Source organism: Cricetulus griseus, chromosome 6, assembly GCF_003668045.3.
Source record: "Cricetulus griseus strain 17A/GY chromosome 6, alternate assembly CriGri-PICRH-1.0, whole genome shotgun sequence".
In the NCBI taxonomy this organism is placed as follows: domain Eukaryota; kingdom Metazoa; phylum Chordata; class Mammalia; order Rodentia; family Cricetidae; genus Cricetulus; species Cricetulus griseus.
The window spans coordinates 57,906,345-57,925,127 of record NC_048599.1 but is presented as its reverse complement, the minus strand read 5'-3'; the positions used below and the strand labels follow the sequence as shown (position 1 = coordinate 57,925,127).

General features: G+C 43.0%; 2 protein-coding genes across 5 annotated transcripts in view; one reads left to right on the top strand and one right to left on the bottom strand.

Annotated features, from left to right (window-relative positions):
• Znf106 (zinc finger protein 106) overlaps positions 1-11,264 on the bottom strand; it is a 57,028-nt gene extending 45,764 nt beyond the window's left edge. Inside the window, exons 1-2 of one of the 2 annotated variants that reach the window (XM_027422112.2) lie at positions 11,125-11,264; positions 2,025-2,109 (exon numbers count right to left, since the gene is read on the bottom strand). In XM_027422112.2, the coding sequence (XP_027277913.1) occupies positions 2,025-2,078 (54 nt within the window). In that variant the 5' untranslated portion in view covers positions 2,079-2,109; positions 11,125-11,264. Of the gene's footprint in view, positions 1-2,024; positions 2,110-11,124 lie in introns of those variants that run through there. The other variant, XM_027422113.1, reaches the window with a different exon arrangement.
• Positions 11,265-11,342: 78 nt separating this feature from the next.
• Positions 11,343-18,783, top strand: part of Snap23 (synaptosome associated protein 23) — a 34,503-nt gene continuing 27,062 nt past the window's right edge. Inside the window, exon 1 of one of the 3 annotated variants that reach the window (XM_027422110.2) lies at positions 11,343-11,429. The gene's annotated coding sequence lies outside the window, so the exon portion shown is untranslated. Of the gene's footprint in view, positions 11,430-16,032; positions 16,153-18,783 lie in introns of those variants that run through there. The other 2 variants (XM_035446356.1, XM_027422109.2) reach the window with 2 other exon arrangements.

Genomic DNA, 18,783 nt, shown 5'->3' with positions numbered 1-18,783 from the left:
TCTTCTACAGTGTGATAAAGAGGACAGCTGTTTCAAAACACTGCCTTTAAATGGTGATTTTACTAGATTTTTTTCCTTTCTATCTTTACAAAAGCCTCATCTGGACAGAGCTTTACAAGTGACCCCTTTCTAGCTCTAAGTGATTGTCATCAATGAGAACAAAACACATGTGAAAACCGAATCAAGTTAAAGACAGAATATAGAATTTAAAAGTCCATCAACCACCAGTCAAGGTGACACCCTGCAATCTCAGTACTCAGGAAGCAGACAGGAGGATCCCTGCAATTTGAGGCCAGTGTGGTCTACATAGCCAATTACAAAGTGAGATGCTCAAGGAAAAAAAGAAAAAGAAAACCTAAGACAAACAAATGAAGAAAAACCCTGAAACAACAACTATTACATTAAAGCAAAGGATAAAGGCAAGAAAAGCCCCCATCCCCACGAGAAATTATAACTAATTTCCCTGAGACACAAGCAAATTCTTTTATTTTAAAAAAGTTTGTTTGGGGATTAGAGAGACGACTCAGCAGATCTCTGGCTGCTCTTCCAGAAGACACAGGTTCAGTTCCCAGCACCCACATAGCAGCTCACAATTGCCTATAACTCTAGTTCCAGAGGATTCAACATCCTCCCCTGATCTCTTTGAGTATCAGTCATGCACATGGTACATATATACACATGTAGGCAAAATACTCATACATATAAAACTAAATACATAAATCTAAAAATATTGTTTAAAACCCCCCAAAATTAGTTTTTCAGGAACCAGAGAGATGTCTCAATTAGATAAAATCACTTACTGACCAAGTATGAGATCTGGGCCTGAATTCCTGGCACCCAAAGAGAAAAGCTCAGCCAGGGTACATGAAAACTCACCTACTCTTGAACACATAATGCATGCAGTCCTCCTCCTTACACATTTGGGTTTTGTTGTTACTGTCCCTGCCCCCCACTTTTCGTTATTTGCTCCACCTTGTGGACATTCAGGACACTGTTAATCTTTGCTATACTACACCTTGTCTGTCTGATAGTGTCCCTATGTAGACCATGCTGGCCTCAAACTCAAGATCTTCCTGCCTCTGCTCCCAAGTACTCAATTATAGGTATGCATTACCACACCTGGCTGCACTGTATTTTTCTTGAGCCTGGACATACAAAAAAAAAAAAAAAAATCAAATGCATATAATAAATGCGTTATTTGTTAAACATCTGTGAAACAAAAAGTATATGATTCGTAGACTGGATATAACTCAAAAGGTAGAGTGTTTTCCTACTACACATGGAGTACCTGGGGTAGACAACACAAAATAAAATTTCAGAAAGTAATAAAATCTCAATTACCTTGAATGTAAGATATTTTCTCTTTAACTGATTGCCAACTAAGATTGTCTATATCATCTACTCTTTAGTACCCTAAATTTTGGGTAAAGGTTAATATATAGTTACTGGCTTTTTGAGACAATAATGAAAAAATACTCATGGAATGAGACTGATTTAGGGGGGGAAAGCATAAATAAGATCCTGTTAAGCCGGGCAGTGGTGGCTCACACCTTTAATCCCAGCACTCAGGAAGCAGAGGCAGTTTGGATCGCTGTGAGTTTGAGGCCAATGTGGTCTACAGAGCAAGTTCCAGGACAGTCTCCAAAGCTACAGAGAAACCCTGTCTCGAAAAACCATAAACAAAAAAGATGCTGTTAAAATGTTTTCACCCAGGGCTGGGAATGGATTGCAGCTTAACCGGTAGAATGCTTGCCTACATGCAGAGACCAGGGATGTGTTCTCCAGCACTGTAGAAGCAGTAAGACACATAGTATGTCTGTAACCCCAGATCTTGGGAGACAGAGGCAGGTGGATCACCACAGTTTGAGGTCAGAGTACATAGAAAGTGTTGTAGGATTGCACAGTAAATAAATAAACAAATTTATGACAACTTAAACTTGTAAATATCAAGTTTTAACTATTTTTAAGATGTCTTCAGAGACAAACTGGCCATAGAGCAGCAGCCCCTCTCTCTTCATTGTTACCTTTTTTGAGCCGTACACAATGTGGCACAATATGCATTTTCGCTCTCGGACCATAGTGACCAGATCTGAAGCATTCAATGTCAACCTGCAATGAGGAAGTAACATTTAGTAACCTCTCCAGATATCATCTTTAAGTTACTTTTCACTCTTACACTCTCAACAAATACAAATTCCAGTTTTCCATGTACCAAGGCTTACAAAACAGTTGTTGGCTTTGCACCCCTTTATTCCCAGCAGTCAGAGGCAGGTGGATCTCTATGAGTTTGAGAACAGCCTGGTCTACAGAGCAAGTTCCAGTACAGCCAAGGCTACACAGAGAAACCCTGTCTTGAAAATACAACCAAAAAAAACTAAACAGAACAACCAAACTTTCATATCCTAGCTGGCAGATGCTGTCAGGCCTATCAAAATACACCCAACATTTCTCACTGATGAGGCACTTATTATCTGTCATAGCATAGCCTTGTGGTGTGAAGTCCCCACTTCCATTCTTACTCTATTAAAGCTTTTTCTTAAAACCACAGCTGCAGATTCTCAAAATGTACTGATTTAAAATTTAAGTTATGCCAGGCATGGTGTTGCACACCTTTAATCCCAGGCACTTGTAGGCAGAAACAGGTAAAGTTTCAAGCCATCCAAGGCCACACAGTCAGACTTTATCTCAAACTTAACAAAACTTAAATTTTATTTTTATGCTATGTTATTTCTTTGCGTAGGTCCTTTCGTGTGGCTTCCCATTTAAAAAACTCCTTGTCATGCCTACTGTTCTGTTTCTCCCTTTACCAAACATACTGATATCATTTCCTGCCTCCACTCCTGCTGTCAGTATCTGGACAAGCTAGCCCCTTAGAATTATCCATATAGTTTTTATTAAAAGGAGGTAGCTGTCTGCACAAAGCATAGAACTACTCTTAAGAATCTTCAGAGAGTCCATAACCAAGGCATTGTGATACACACTTGTATCTATAGTCCTTACGTCAAGTTCAAGGCCAGCTTGAGCTACCTAAAGCTGGAGTCCACTTCATACATCAATGTCAGAATATTCCCCAAATGTTTATCATGTGGCTCAAATTGAAAACACCTGTTAAGTGTCAAGAACTGCATTTAAAACGCTGTCATCCAATTTTATTAAAGACAGTCTGAGAATTAAACCCAGGCTGTTTGATGGTAAGTCCCACCTTTCTAACCTCCAAAAGGGAGATCTTTATATAATTCATCTCTTAATATTCAGAACAATAAACTCAACAGAACTGAAGAAATTTTTATAAGTGAATTCAGACTCCAAGTGACAATATGCTGTTAAACACTAAAGGTTTTAACATGGTGGGGAGGTGAGCAACAGTAAGATGAGGACTAGTAATTAGGCTAAAATCCCTTTCTTGAACCCCACAGGCAATTTCCTATGCCTTCACCTTAACCCTGACAGAAACTAACGGATTTCTTGGTAAGACAGGACTATCGGGAAGCCACAGAACAAATTTTTGCCTCTACCCCTAGGCTGCCTGACACTTTTGGGAAGGCCTCACCTTGCAGAGTGGGTCTCAATAAAATATTGCATGGCGGGGCTGGAGAGATGGCTCAGAGGTTAAGAGCACCGGCTGCTCTTCCAGAGGTCCTGAGTTCAATTCCCAGCAACCACATGGTGGCTCACAAACATCCGTTATCCTCTTCTGGTGTGCAGGTATACATGGAAGCAGAATGTTGTATATACATAATAAATAAATAAAATCTTAAAAAAAAATTACGTGGCCTCTAGCTACGGAAGATATTTTAGTATACAGGGTCCCCCTACAGGGAGACAGGAAGCAGAGGCATGACAGTATCCAGAAGTACGCAGGCCAGATAGTCTGGTTTATAGAGTAAAGGGATCCTGTTTCCAAAAGGTAGAAAGACAAGACCAACCTGGTGAAGATGTCTAATGATCCCCACAATGCATGCCCATACCACAACCCATGAATAAGCAGCACTCATAGACACAAACACCTTCTCTGCATAAAAGAACATTAAAATCTTTAACTGATGTTTAATTCCTTTAAATAATATGTACAAATACATTTACGATGTTTGCCCCCAATAATTGATCTCTCAATTGTATATATTTGTATATCTGTATGGGTGGGTGTTGTGCATGTGAGTGCAAACACTGACGGAGCCCCGGAGATGTCAGATTCTCTAATCTGGAGCTGCATACAGTCAGTGAGCCACCTGATGTGGGTGCTGGCAACTAAATTTGGGTCTTCTGTAAGAGTAATGAGTGTTACTCTCAGATAATGGAGTTCAACTGGCCACGAGCTATTACCTCTAGCTCAGACTGAAAGGTGATCCTGGCTCCACCAAACCTCAGACTACATTCCTAGACTGCCATGCTCTCCTCAGCATGGCTGGAAAATCTTAAGACTAACTACTGAAGACCCTGCTCCTATTTTTTATATCTCTCTAGTCCTGGGATTAAAGGTGTGAGCTGTTACTCTTTTAGACTGATTCAATCTCATGGAGCCCTGTGTGGCCTTGAACTCAGAGAAATCCATCAGCCTTTGTCTCGTGAGTCCTGGGATTAAACTGTGTACCACCACTGCCTGATCTCTACAGCTTGAGGCTGACTTTGCTTTCTGAATCCTTAGGCAAGCTTTAATAAATCATAATAATATATCACTACACCCCCTCATCAAGCTTTTGCAAACTGCTAACCAGGATGTAAAATGATGCTATCACTGTGACTGAACACATCAGCCTCTAGCACCACCTGGAACAGGAGCAGAAATGGGGTCTGCTGTGGATCTCAGCATCCAGGTTAGGACCTCAGGCTGGAATCTGATCAAGACATTTTTTGAAAGAGGGTCTCACATATGCCAGCTGGCTGAGAACTCTATGCAGATGATCTTGCCCTCCTGATCCTCCTGTCACCACCTCCCAAATGCTGGGATTACAGGAGTGTCCCACCACACTTGACTTCAGACTTTTATTATTCAGTGCTAGTCATGGTACCCAGTGCTATACAAATGGCAGGGCACATACTCTGCTACTGAGCTACATCTCCAAAGATGAACAATTTCCCAAAAGGGTTTGATAACGTACAACCTATGGGTGGCTTTTGTGTATCTGTGTTTTCTTTTTTGAAATAGGTCTTCTACATAACCCAAGCTGGCCTAGAACTCCCAATCCCCCTGTTCCTGCCTGGGATTACAGATGTGCGCCATCACACCTGGCTCTGCTAAACCCTGATCAATACATGTTATGATGCATTCTGGGAGCTATGGGGACAAGTGGGAAATTTACAGTATTTTTCTGGTCCATGAAGACTGAGGTCTAACCTAATCTAAGGGGGTGGGGGGGTGTAATTGTATCAAAATGCCTTGGAGTGGAGGAAAGACACAAAGGGACCAAAGCTGACAAAAGCTTCTGAAGCAGTGGTCATTGACCAAAAGCTCTTATTGTGGGTAGAGAGATGGCTCAGTGGTTAAGAGCACTTGAAGAGGACCCAAATCCAATCCTTGCACCCATGCCAAGTACCTCACAATCACCTGCAACTCCAGTTCCACAAGGATCCAACACCTCTGGCTTCCACAGGCACCTGTACCCAGAAGCCCATATGTCCACACTCAAACACATACACATAATGAAATAAGCAAAAAAAAAAAAAAAAATGCTTCCAGGGCTGAAGATGGCTCAGTAGTTAAGAGGGTTAAAGGCACCAACTACTCTTCCAGAGGACCTGGGTTCAACACCCAGCACCCATATGACAGCTCACAATTGTCTGTAACTCCAGTCCCCAGGAATCTGAAGCCCTTCTGGTCTCTGTGGGTGCCAGGCAGGCATGTGGTGCACAGGCACACATGAAGGCAAAATATCCATAAACTTAAAACTAAATAAAACAAAGATTTAAAAAAAGAGCTTCCAACATTTATATTTTACATGGAGATATAGCAGCTTTAACAGACGTGCTATACATCCTGCCATTAAGATCAAAACAAGTATCTTGATATACTTAGGAAGATTGCCTTTTACCTCCTTTAAACCTTTTGCCTATTTTCCCTCTGGTTGTTTAGCTAATATGGATAATCACAGTTCTTTGTTTTCTCCGCTATGAACGATATTATTTGGGTTATGATATTTTTGAGGTTATGAATATATCATAGTGAAGTGCTTGCTTGCCTACTATGCACCAAATTCTGGTTTTGATCCCTAGCACTGCAAAAATAAAATAATGTGGGCTGAAGAAGCAGCTCAGTAGTAAAGGGCTTGCCTAGATTAGTAGGCCCAAGGCTCCATCCTAAACACTTAACAGATACCTTTCACCCACTTTTTATTGTAAATATTTCCCCTGCCCCTTCATCCTTCTTAGAATGAAAAGCAAACTATACTTTTGCCTTAGTCATTGTTCTATTGCTGTGAAGAGACACCATGACCAACAGAAAACATTTAATTAGAGGCTTGCTTACAGTTTCAGGGGCTTAGCCCATTATCCTCACAGTAGGGAGCATGGCGGCAGGCAGTGTGGTGCTGGAGAAGTAGCTAAGAGCTAAATCTTGACTCAGAAGCAGCACACTTGAGTGCAAGACACTGGGCCTACCATGGGCTGTTGACACCTCAAAGCCCACCCCCTGTGACATACTTCCTCCAACGACCACACCTCCTAATCCAGTCAAAAATTCCACTCCCTGATGACTAAGCATTCAAATGATTAGAGGAGCCTATGGGAACCCATTCATATTCAACCACAACTTCCTACTGCACATATAAAATTGGAAACATCAGTATAATATGCTAATTAATATAACTAATTAATCCCAGAACTCAGGAGGCACAGGCAGGCGGATCTCCGTGAGTTCAATACCAGCCTGTTCTACAAGTGCTAGTTCCGGCCACAGAGAAACCAAACCCTGTCTCAAAAAACCAAAAATCAAAAAAAAAAAAAAAAAAAAAAAAAAAAAAGAAGAAGAAGAAGAAGAAGAAGAAGAAGAAGAAGAAGAAGAAGACGGATATTGACTGTATTACTGATTGAAAATACTATGACTGGCACTTACTGCTTATATTTTTCAAAATGCCATGGTAACCAACCCTTGATGACCTTCTGAGCTAAACAAGCACAACTGGGCTGGTGAGATGGCTCAGTGGGTAAAGGCACTTGTTGCCAAGCCTGATGCCCTGAGTTCAATCTCTAGGACCCGCAAAGGAGAGAAAGAAAGAACCACTCTCACAGAACCTCTGACCTCCACACATGCACTGCAGTGAACGTGTGCACACACATAAATAAAATTAAAAAGTTGAAAACGTATTGAAGGAACCGGCTTCCCTTTTGGCAGCCATAACAGCCGAACACGTGCTTGCCATAAACGTACCTTGGTCACTTAGAGGTCAGATGCCTGTCTCGTGAAAAGGCTGTCCTGGAACTAGCTCTTGTAGACTAGGCTGGTCTCAAACTCACAGATCTGCCTGCCTCTGCCTCCCAAGTGCTGGCATTAAGGGCGTGTGCCACCACCGCCCGGCTGCAACTGTTCTATGTTAAAAGAGACCTCATGACACATACTAGCCAAATGCAACATGTAACCTGTAGAGACTGAGTCAAATACTATTTGTTGATGGCAAGCTACAACAGTCCTTGTTACTCATGAGGCAAAGAATGAAAATAAAGTCAAGAACAGCCTGGGCAAGGCAGAGAGACCCACCCAAGTCTCAATGAGGGAGGGAGTGGAGGGAGGAAGTGAGGGAAGAAATGCAGATAGTTCAGTGATAGAGTGCTTATCTTAAATGTATTCTTCTTATTGCTTCAAGACCTAAAACACCCTTGCTCCCCCCCCCCCATTTCTGTCTGTTTGGTTTGGTTTTTTGAGACAGGGTTTGTCTGTGTGTTGCCTTGGCTGTCCTGGGAACTTGCTCTATAATCCAGGCTGGCTATGAACTCAGGAGATCTGCCTGCCTCTGCCTTCTGAGTAATGGAATTAAAGGTGTGTACCATCACCGCCCAGCAACACAAAGGTTTTTATTTTGTTTGTTTTTTGAGATAGGGTTTCTCAGTTGCTTTGGAGCCTGTCCTGGAACTCACAGAGATCCACTTGCCTCTGCCACCTGAGTGCTGGGATGAAAGGCGTGTGTCACCACCTCCTGTCCACAAATGTTTTTAAAACAAAAAATAGACAAGCCAGGTATGGTGGTGCTCACTTGTAATTTCAGCACTTGGGAAGTACATAAAGATTGGAAAATCAAAAGCGGTGGTGGCGCACAGCCTTTCATCCCAGCACTCAGGAGGCAGAGGCAGGCGGATCTCTGTGAGTTTGAAGTCAGTCTGGTCTACAAAGGTACAAAGAGAAACCCTGGGGGAGGGGGGCGGGATGGACGGTGATCAAGACTGCCTCATTACACATGAGAGGCCAGCCTCAGCTTCATGAAACCCTACCTCAAAGAAAAAAACAAAAATCAGTAAGAACACACACACACACAAAAACCTGAGTATTGAGTAGTATGGATAGGGATAAAATACAGAACTGGGAATACAGTCCACTCACTGGTAGCATACTTGCCTAGCAAGGCGAGGCCCTACTACATTCAGTTCCCAACACTACAAACCAAATAACTAAAAACAGCATAGCAAATTTTAGTAACACATTAAAATCCAAGTGACAGGGCTGGAGAGGCTAAGAGCAATGCTGGCTGGCCTTGCAAAAGACCTAAGATCTGTTCCCAGTACCCACATGGTAGCTCAGTCATCTGTAACCCTAGTTTCAGGGGATCTGAAATCCTCTTCTGGCCTCGGGTTCAGGGAACATGTTGCATACATATACACATACACAGGCAAAACCCTCATAAATAAAACAATCTTTAAAATCCAAGTGAAAGCTGAGCTTAGCAGTTCAGAGCAGCACTCTTCCAAAAGACCTGGGTTTGATTCCCAGCTCCCATATGGTTGGCTCAAAACAATGTGTTAACTCCAGTTCCAGGGGATCTGATGCCCTCTTCTGGCCTCTGCAGGCACTGTGCACAAATGTAGTACACAGGCATACATACAGGCTAAACACCCATACACAGAAAATAAAATTTTAAAAATTAAAAACAATAATCTGAGTTTTTATTTTTTCTGGTTGCTTACAACTTAAACTCTGGAACCACTGAACAATAAATTCTCACTTCTACTTTCCATCCTGAGAGACATTCTACAGTTTCAGTTGATTCTGACTACTTTCCACACTCTATGTCCTTATATGCAAAGCATACATGCATGTATGTATATACATGTACATATACTTAAAATCGTCACTATTGCATACCTTCTTGACACCGTTACTTTCACTTAAGAGTATCGTGGAAATCATTCAATATCAGCACAGAGAGTTGGTTCATTCTAACAAATGCACAAACGTAACAAGTCCTCCAATATACACATGGAAACTATTTTTCCACGTCTCTTTCAGATTACAACAGCAACAGACTGCAAATTTTTAGTGTAACTGTTTAGGGTTCTCACTCATTGGACACACAAATACTAAACTTCCCCTTTGGTAACCCAATTATAAAACACAGTCTGTACAGTTCTCACCAAGTCATCCTGGAACGCAGAACCACTCAATGCTCCTTGCTTTTCTTATAGACTAGCCTTGAATTTGTTCTCATCTGGATATATAAGAGCTATCAACGTTTTTCTTTTTAAAATACCTTCCTTTCTATCAAAGCAATTTGTTTCTGAACTAGCTTGATGAAATCGATTCACACCTTTCCTCTGTTTTGAAGCTCTCTTCAAAATCTATCTGGACACTTTCTCTAGTTAAAAGCTAAGATGAGCATATACTTGTAATCCCAGCCCTCTGTGACTGAACTCAGGATCTCAAATTCAAGGCTAGTCTGGACTATATAGGCCAGATTCTAACTAAAAAATAAAAAACAAAACAAAATCTGTTTTCTAGGCTCAATAGTTAACTTCAGTTCACTTTCCAAACAGGAGTACTTAGAACATCTAACTTGGTGTAACAGAAAAAGATGAACTTTGTTATCACCTGAGAGGAAGTTTAGTAGTCCACTAACGGTAAATCAGCATCAGCATCTCAGCAAACTGAAAAGTACTGCCAAAAAATCATCTATTATAATATTGCATTAAATTTCTGTGACACACCTGAATGTAGAGTTCTAGCATAATAGATGCTAAGTAAACCCTAGTTGAATCTGATTATCTACTCTACTCTTTCATTCTTGGCCAAACTTGAGAACAGAGAATTACATTTTTAAGATTCTCCATTGGAAGCCAGGCCTTTAATCCCAGCACTCGGGAGGCAGCGTTGGGGATCTTTATGAGTTCGAGGCCAGCCTGGAAGACTGAGCAAGTTCCAAGACAGCCCCCAAAGCTACAGAGAAACCCTGTCTGGGGGGGTGGGGGTGATTCCCCCATGGGGTTTTAGAACCGGATTTGGATCTTATATTCAATATTAAAAGGTATCTTGTCTTGAATTACCTCAATATAAACCATCATGATGGCTATAGCTCTAATCTGCTAAGAGAACTTCCTTAACTGGTTCTAATTTGTTAAAAAACAAAGAACGAAAACAAGACCGAAATCTCGGAACTTCACCAACAAGATGGCTCATTTTACTCTCAAAGATGACTACACTGAACAGATTGAAGTGGGAGGCGATGCAAGCATCTCTTCGTAACTACGCACCGAGATTTACTAAATATTAAATAGATACATAGCGTTCCATTAGTTGCTAGTACATTAATAAGCAGAGACCTCAAAAGCAGGGGGGAAAAAAAAAAAAAAAAAGAGGCTAGACTGTCAGTCTGGTGAGGCGGGAGGGTCCTGGCCTGAAACCCGCAGCCTTTAAATACCAGACTAAGGCTGAGAGTCCTCCTAGACCCCAGGCCCAGAGGTCAGGGCCCGTCCCAGAGGTCAAAGATCTGGAGCCACGCGTCCAGACTGAGGGGCTGCGAGCAGAATCCCCTGAGAGAGTCTGTGTACCCTGAAGCCAGGTGCACCGCTCGCCCATAAACTCTAAAACCACGCGGGCCAGAAGAGGTACGGTGGCATTGCTTGAGTGCAGGCGCAGCTCCCACCACCTCCCACCATCCGACCCTCGGCCTCCCATACGCCCCACCAGGCCGGGCCCTCCATACTCACACTCACTGCCCGTCCTTCCTACGCCATCAGGCCGCCGAGGGCCCGGCGAGGGAGCTCCCAGATGCCCCCTTAGCCTCCGGTCCGGCGGCGGCCTGGGACCCGCTCCCCGCCGGGCACTGACGCCGCCGCCGCCGCCGCGCCGCCGCGCCGCCGCCGCCGCCGCCAGCGCGCAAGCGCACGTAGTCCGGCGCGCTCCCTCTCCCCCCACCCCATCCGCCCCTTTCAACCATCTAGCTTTATTTGAACATAAGAAGTGAACAACGGACACTGGGCAAGAGGTCTTCAAAACGCCAAGAACAACCGAAGTAGGTCCCTTTGCGTAAAGCTGTCCGCTTCACTTCCCATTTCGCCCTTCTACTTTCCAAACCCTCCGCCTGTCTTACCTAAATTTCAAAACTTTTCCTTCTTCGTGAAACTTTTGAACAGATAGACCTAGACCCCAAGTTAGACACGGTAGCTCACCCCACATTCTGGAGGTTGAGAGAGGAGGGTCAACGCGAGTTCAAAGCTAGCCAGGGCTACATAGTTTCTGGGCTACGAAGCGAAACTCTGTCTCAATAAAAACAAAACTAAATGTAAATCTTTTTTTTTCTTTTTCGAGACAGGGTTTCTCTGTGTAGCTTTGGAGCCTAAATGTAAATCTTACCCTAGCATTTATTTATTTTCGTTTTGTTTTTTGAGACAAGGTTTCTCTGTATATCCCTGCTGCCTTCGAATTTGCTCTATGTAATCAAGCCTGGCCTAAAACTCAGAAATCTGTCCCCTAATACGAGGGGTGGATTTGCTGGGATTACAGGTGTTCGCCTCTACTGTCCAACAATAATTCTTGACTTTTTTTAAGATTTATTTATTATGCATACAGTGTTCTATCTGCCTGCGCGACAGAAGAGGGCACCTGATTTCATTACAGATGGTTGTGAGCCACCATGTGGTTGCTGGGAATTGAACTCAGGACCTCTGGAAGAGCAGCCAGTGCTCTTAACCTCTGAGCCATCTCTCCACCAGTCCCTAATTCTTGACTTTAAATGATGTTTTCTTTCTTCCTTCCTTCCTTTTTTTTTTTTTTTTTTTTTTTTTTTTTTTTTTTTTGGTTTTTCGAGACAGGGTTTCTCTGTGGCGTTGGAGGCTGTCCTGGAACTAGCTCTTGTAGACCAGGCTGGTCTCAACCTCACAGAGATCCACCTGCCTCTGCCTCCCCAGTGCTGGAATTAAAGGTGTGCTCCACCAATGCCCGGCAATTGATGTTTTCTTGGAATGTCAGTTTTTAGAGTTAAAATTAGGATGTTTTGTAGCACTGTAAATAAATGACTGATACTAGGGTTCAGGCTTCAAGCTGAAGATCAGAAAAGTAAATCAGCCGGTCACTAGCTTTTACCTCTACCTCAGCTCAAACCAAAGGGGCAATCCTCAAACTGCTCTCAACTTCACTACTCCTCAGATTCATTCAGACTGCTATGCTGTCCTCAACGTGGCTAGAGACTAATACTTTAGACCCTGCTTCTATCTTTTATACCTCTCTAGTGCTGGGATTAAAGACGTAAATTCTGTTACTCTTAGATTGATTCAATCTTGTGTAGTTCTGGGTGGTCTTGAACTCAGAGAGATCTATCAGCCTTTGTGTCCTGAGTCTTGGAATTAAAGGTATGTACCACCACTGCCTGATCTCTGTAGCTTGAGGCTGACTTTGCTTTCTGATTCCTCAGGCAAGCTTGAATAAATCATAAATAATATATCACCACAATGTTTAATTTATTATTAAAATTTGAGCATCCCTATTCTTTTGGGATCCTGTTATAGTGATTATAATAAACAGTTACACTGCAGTTGATAATGAGCAGTGCAACTTCTATATGATTGAAACCATTTCCATTTAAGAAAACTATCAGAGCCACACGTGGTGGTGCTCACCTTTAATCCCAGCAGAGGCAGGCAGATCTCTGTGAATTTTAAGGCCAGCCTGGTGAGTTCCAGGACAGCCAAGGCTACACAGAGAAACCCTGTCTGGAAAAACCATATCCCCCAAAAAGAAAGGAAGGAAGGAAGAAAGAAAGAAAGGAAGGAAGGAAGGAACTATCAAAGCCTCAAATCAAAATAAACAGCTACCTTCATTTATGTGTGAATCCAGATTCATTCTAAAGGTTTATGAGAGTCTTCCAATTGTGTATTTGTGACATCACAAGTCCTTGAAGCATTCAAGGTCTGATGTACTGCTCATTCTATTTAAAGGCATGCATGATACAGAACTGCTTTGCTCTGTAAATTCAGAGCCATAGTCCAAGGGAAAGCCAATATAGGTGAGGATCAAAGTAACTCTAGATCAAGATTTCACAACTTTAAAACATCAACATTATCAGTTGCTGACTAGTGCATTCTAAGATAATGCTCCCCCAACTCTCCAGACCCTGCCCAATGTCCCCTGGAGGGCAAAAATTACCCTTTTCTGAGAACTACAGTATTATATCCATGACCATCCCAACCCTAAATGAATTCAGCCATATATTTTCTTCATCCCTGCCCTTAACAAGTGATTTGAGACAGATGAGCAAAACAGAAACTGCTGAGTTCATTTCTACAGGGAGTAAACAAGCAGTTTATAGTGCTTATCTGTCCTCTTCTCTGATCAGTTTTGGTTATCACATTCTATAGCCATACCTCCAAGCTTCTCAATTCCCTTATACTTGCAGCCAACTTTCTAATCAGCAGAGGATCTATCTCTGACTTCTCAGAAAACTTAACGTTTCTAAACCTACAGGCTTATCAATACATTTCGTCATTATAATTGAGAATATTTCTCCCTCCCCAACTCTGTGGGTTGGTCTCTTTTCCATGAATGTTCTTTTCATGTCAGTGTCTAGGGTTATTTATTTTTACATCTATTGTGTGTGTGTGTGTGTGTGTGTGTGTGTGTGTGTGTGTGTGTGTGTGTGTGTGTAGAACCATTCTTGCCATCTGGTACATACACATCTATAGAGAAGTCAGAGGACATGCAACCTGTGGGCTCCAGGAATGGAAATCAAGTGTTCACACTTGATGGCCACTGCCTTTGCCTGATGAACCATCTTGCCAGCCTCAGTCCTCTGGGCTTTATTGTTTGTTTGTTTGAGACAGAGTCTCAGGTAGCTAATGTTATCCTCAAAATTATTTTATAGTCTGTGATGACTATGTACCAGTCTCATGACGCTGAGATTATAGGCTTATGCCACTATCCTAGATCTCCTATCAGTTTGATTTTTTAAAAATTTATTTTTATTTTACATGTATGGGTATTTAGCCAGCATGAATATCTGTGTACCATCTTTGTGGTGTTTGTGGAGGCTACAGGAGGGTGTGGATCTCCTGGAACTGGAATTACAGTTGTGAACTGCTAGGTGGGTGTTGGAAACTGAATTTATGTCCTTTGGAAGAACAGCTATCTCTCCAGCCCATGATTTTATTTTATTTATTGATTTTTGAGACAAGGTATTGCTATGTAGTTCTGGCTGACCTGGAACTATGTAGACCAGGCTGGCCTCAAACTCACAAAGATCCCATTGCTTCTGCCTCCTGAGAACTGAAATCAAAGGTGAGTATCACCAACTCCCATCAGTGGTTTGAGCAATTCAGTTCTAACCCTCTCAAAATCTTTATCTAGATTATCACATACAGCCTTTTGTAAATTCAATTGTTTTTCTCAGTTGAGTCTTTTCTCCCGTGCTCAACTTTTCCTGTCTTAATTCTAACAAATTAAAAACAAATGAGACACATCATTCTTCCCTTTTCTCTGACAAGGTCAAAGTTTTCAAAAGCATTTTATAACCTGTCCTGATTTCTCTCCCTTCTCCAAACTATTGCTGTGTTTGTCAACTATCACCATTCCCCTGTGTTATTAAATTCAAAAGCGCTTATCAGTCCTCTTCTCTGGTCAGTTTTGTTTATCACATTCTACAGCCATACCTCCAAACTTTTTTATTCCCAAGAGTGCCAGCATTTTGCTTTACTCTTAGAGGTGACTGGAAGAATTCTTGGGTCAAGTGGTTTAAAAACCTTTCAGTAACTCAATGGCTATAAAATGAATTCTAGGCTCATTATTCCAAAATTTACAAGACCTCTGGCCCTCTCTCTAGCTTGATTTCGAGCTCTGCTGGCTATGGACTCAGGGCTAAGCTTCACCTGTGCTATTTAAGTGCTCTACCTTTCTCTCTTACCCACAGTTAGGCCCTACTCTTTCTTCCTCCTCTGGTGTTGGTGTTGAAATAGGACCTCAATATGTCGTAAGTCTGACTTTTCACTCCAGAGGTCAGGTGATCCTCCAACCCTCAGCCTCTGAAATAGCCTGATAGCCTGAGCTATCACACCTTCAGCTTTCTCTTGACTGAGAAAGAGAACTCTTAAAACTTCTAACAAGAATAAACCTCAAGAAACTTCCAGAAGGCACCGCGTTGTTCTTGGCATCCGTTGTTCCCACAGCCTGGAAAATTCTTATCTCCTGGACTTCCGGAGGAACTCCTACTTATCCTTCTTGACTGTAAAAGTAACTGCCTGCGGCAACCATACAGACACCCCTCAAAATAAGTTGTGTTCATCGTGAGCCAAAGGCTCCTTGGGATTCCTGTGTACCGTTTTCTGTCCACTGTGATGTGTTTACGAATCTATATCCCCGATTTAGACGGATCCAAACACCCAGTAGGCTTCGGCAGTCAACCTAACTGTTCCTCCGGCGTCCAAACGCTAAGGTGTCCGGCACACAGCTGCCTTCGGTAATGTTGGGTGCAAGAACTCCTCCCACCTTTGGGCGGGAGTGGAACCCGTCGGGTTAACGGGTGAGCTCCCAGGCTCTCCGCCTGCGTGGCAGGAGATTTAACCCCCCACCCCCGCACGCTGATTGGCTCCAGCTGTAGAGGTGTGCCTGGCCCGCAGCGCCGGGCGAGTACGCAGGCGCACAGATGGGGGTGGGGTGGGGGGCGGCGCATGCGCGCGAGCTCGACCGGGTCCTGTCTGGAAGTGTCGGATCTGCCGGGGCTGGAGAGGAGTGGCGGGAGCAACCTGGTGGTGAGTCTTCAGGAAAGTGGCTGGGAGAGCTGGTCAGCGGGAAGGGTAGGATGATATCCCGAGTAGAAGGAGGGTATGGTGATACTTTAATTTTGGTGGGGTCGGACTTGAGTGGAGAGGGAACTCCGGCCAGTTCTCGGTAGATTGGGCCAAGAACAGGGACGCCAGGCGTTGGCGACCAGCGAGAGCCCAGCACAGGAAGGGAGGCGCGATGGTGGTGCCCTGGACTTGTGGTTTGTGGTTCGGCTCTCCATCTCTCACCTCCAGCCTCACGGTGTTGCTCTTTAGTATTAACAGACTGCCCGGTGGTCCTAGTGAGCACATAGTTTTGAGATAATTGTTGGACGATGACCCCGAGGCTGGTGGCATTTCAGACTTCACTGACTAGGAAAATCCCTTCTTACCTTGCGGCTTCCCCTCAGGCGCTCACCAAGAGTATGGTCAGTCAAAGTGCGATTTATTTATTTATTTATTTATTTATTTATTCCTATTTGGGCTCGAAGTAGTTTGTGTGTCAGGAAAGTATCTTAAAGTACGGTTACACTTCTTTCCTTCGTCCTTAATCATTAGTCCCTGCACTGTTAGGAAAGGCAGACTTGGTGGTAGAGGAAGCGAAAGACATCAGAGTTAGGAAAAGAGACCTTTCCCTTTTGCTGTTGGTCATCTGGGTGGGTTTGGACTGGAAGCAGGGATGACGACTGCAGGGGAGTTTAGAAAGTGGAAGCTTTTTAACTGCATGTTCTCACCCTTTCGAAAATAGTGTAGTTTCTTACTACTCGGTATTCTAAGCATCGAATAACTTTATCTGCTCTGCTGCCTCCTGAGATTCCCAGGTAAAATGCTAATAATTCAGTCATAGCCAGGTAAAAGGGATCCTTCTCATGTTCTTTTCTCTTGGAAAATACTACGCTTAAAATCTTTGAGGCAGCCTGGCGTTGGTGGCACACGCCTTTAATCCCAGCACTCGGGAGGCAGAGGCAGGCAGATCTCTGTGAGTTCGAGACCAGCCTGGTCTACAAGAGCTAGTTCCAGGACAGCCTCCAAAGTCACAGGGAAATCCTGTCTTGAAAAAACCAAAAACCAAACCAAAACAAAAAAAACCTTTGCGGCATCATTTGCTAAAGCACTTAAAAAAAAACAAAAAACTAACAAACATGATCTCACTGTGTAGCCCAGGCTGGCCTGGAACTCACAGACCAGCCTGCCTCTGCTTCCCCAGTGCTGAGTTTAAAGACATGCTCCACCATGCCCAGCTAGCTTAAGCACTTTGAAATCCATATTTAAGCTATTTCATAGCAAAGTAAGAAATGTTAATACTTCTGCCACTAGCAAAGTTGATGCCCAAGGTATCCATTGGTTGCTTGTTATTTGTTCGCTTGGTGAGCATTACTGAGAAAGAACACGTTGAAGTAAATAATAACAAACAGGAGAAACACTTCTTGCCATGCATGCTCTAGGGACAGGTCACATTAAAGTAAATTAAATGACTAACTTACCCTGTGCCTTAAGTATTTATCATTCTTGGTAGGACTTTTTGTGTTGTTTGTTTGTTTGTTTTTGGTCAGTGTTTCCTCTAGCTTTTTACTCTCTACACTGTAGCAACCCTCAAGACCAAGTGAGGTTGGGCTACAATTGGGAGTGGGTGTCTGAACTGTCAGGTGAGAGTGTACTACCAACATCCTCTTATTCTATCTGGGAAGGTCAACAGGCCCAATTTTGAGAGTCTTTTGTGAGTAATCACAGTTGCTCTGATTAAGATGGTAATGGTTGTTTATGCTCTAAGGACAGTTCCATAATAACATATTTAATAATTATGAGGCGGCTGTAATACCCGGGTGCCCTTGCATATGTCTATAATCTCCACTACTTGGAAGGTTAAAGCAGGAGAATTTCAAGTTTCAGGCAGGCCTCAGCAATCTCATGAAATCTCATCTCAAAAATAAAATAAAATAAAAATATATACATATAAACTATATTGAACATTCTGTTCTAGGCATTGTTTTATTTTGGTATTTGGTACTTGGGGATTAAACCAAGGGCCCCTCCTGCATGCTAAGTATACTTCTGTCTGAGCTGCTTTCCTAGGAATATGTACTGTTAAATGTTTTGCATGTGCATGTAACCTGACTGAAGCATGGTTATTCTTCTTTAATGAAGGAACTAAAGTGTGAGAGTTAATTAAGCAGTAGTCAGAATGTGAAAGCATTATGTCTGCTGGGTGTGGTGGCTCATGCCTGTAATGCCAAAACTTAGGAGGCAGAGGCAGGATATTGCGGGGTTTTGCTTTGCATTTTACTTATCATTTGTGTGTGTGTGAGGGGGGTGTGCACACATATGGTGGTCAGAGGACACCTTGTAAGTTTAACACCCACCATCCTGGTCTAAATAATACCAGTTTCTGCCTTAGTTCATTTTTATTATTGCTGTGAAAAAAGACCATCACCAACGCAACTTCTAGAAGAAAGCATTTATTTGGGCTTACAGTTTCACCGAGGGCTAAAGTCCATGGCCATCATGGCAGGGAGCACGATAGGCAGAGATGGCACTTAAGCAATGGTTCATATCTTGAGCCCCAACCACCAGAGAGAACTAACTGGGAATAGCAGGGGCATTTGACTCCTCAAAGCCTGC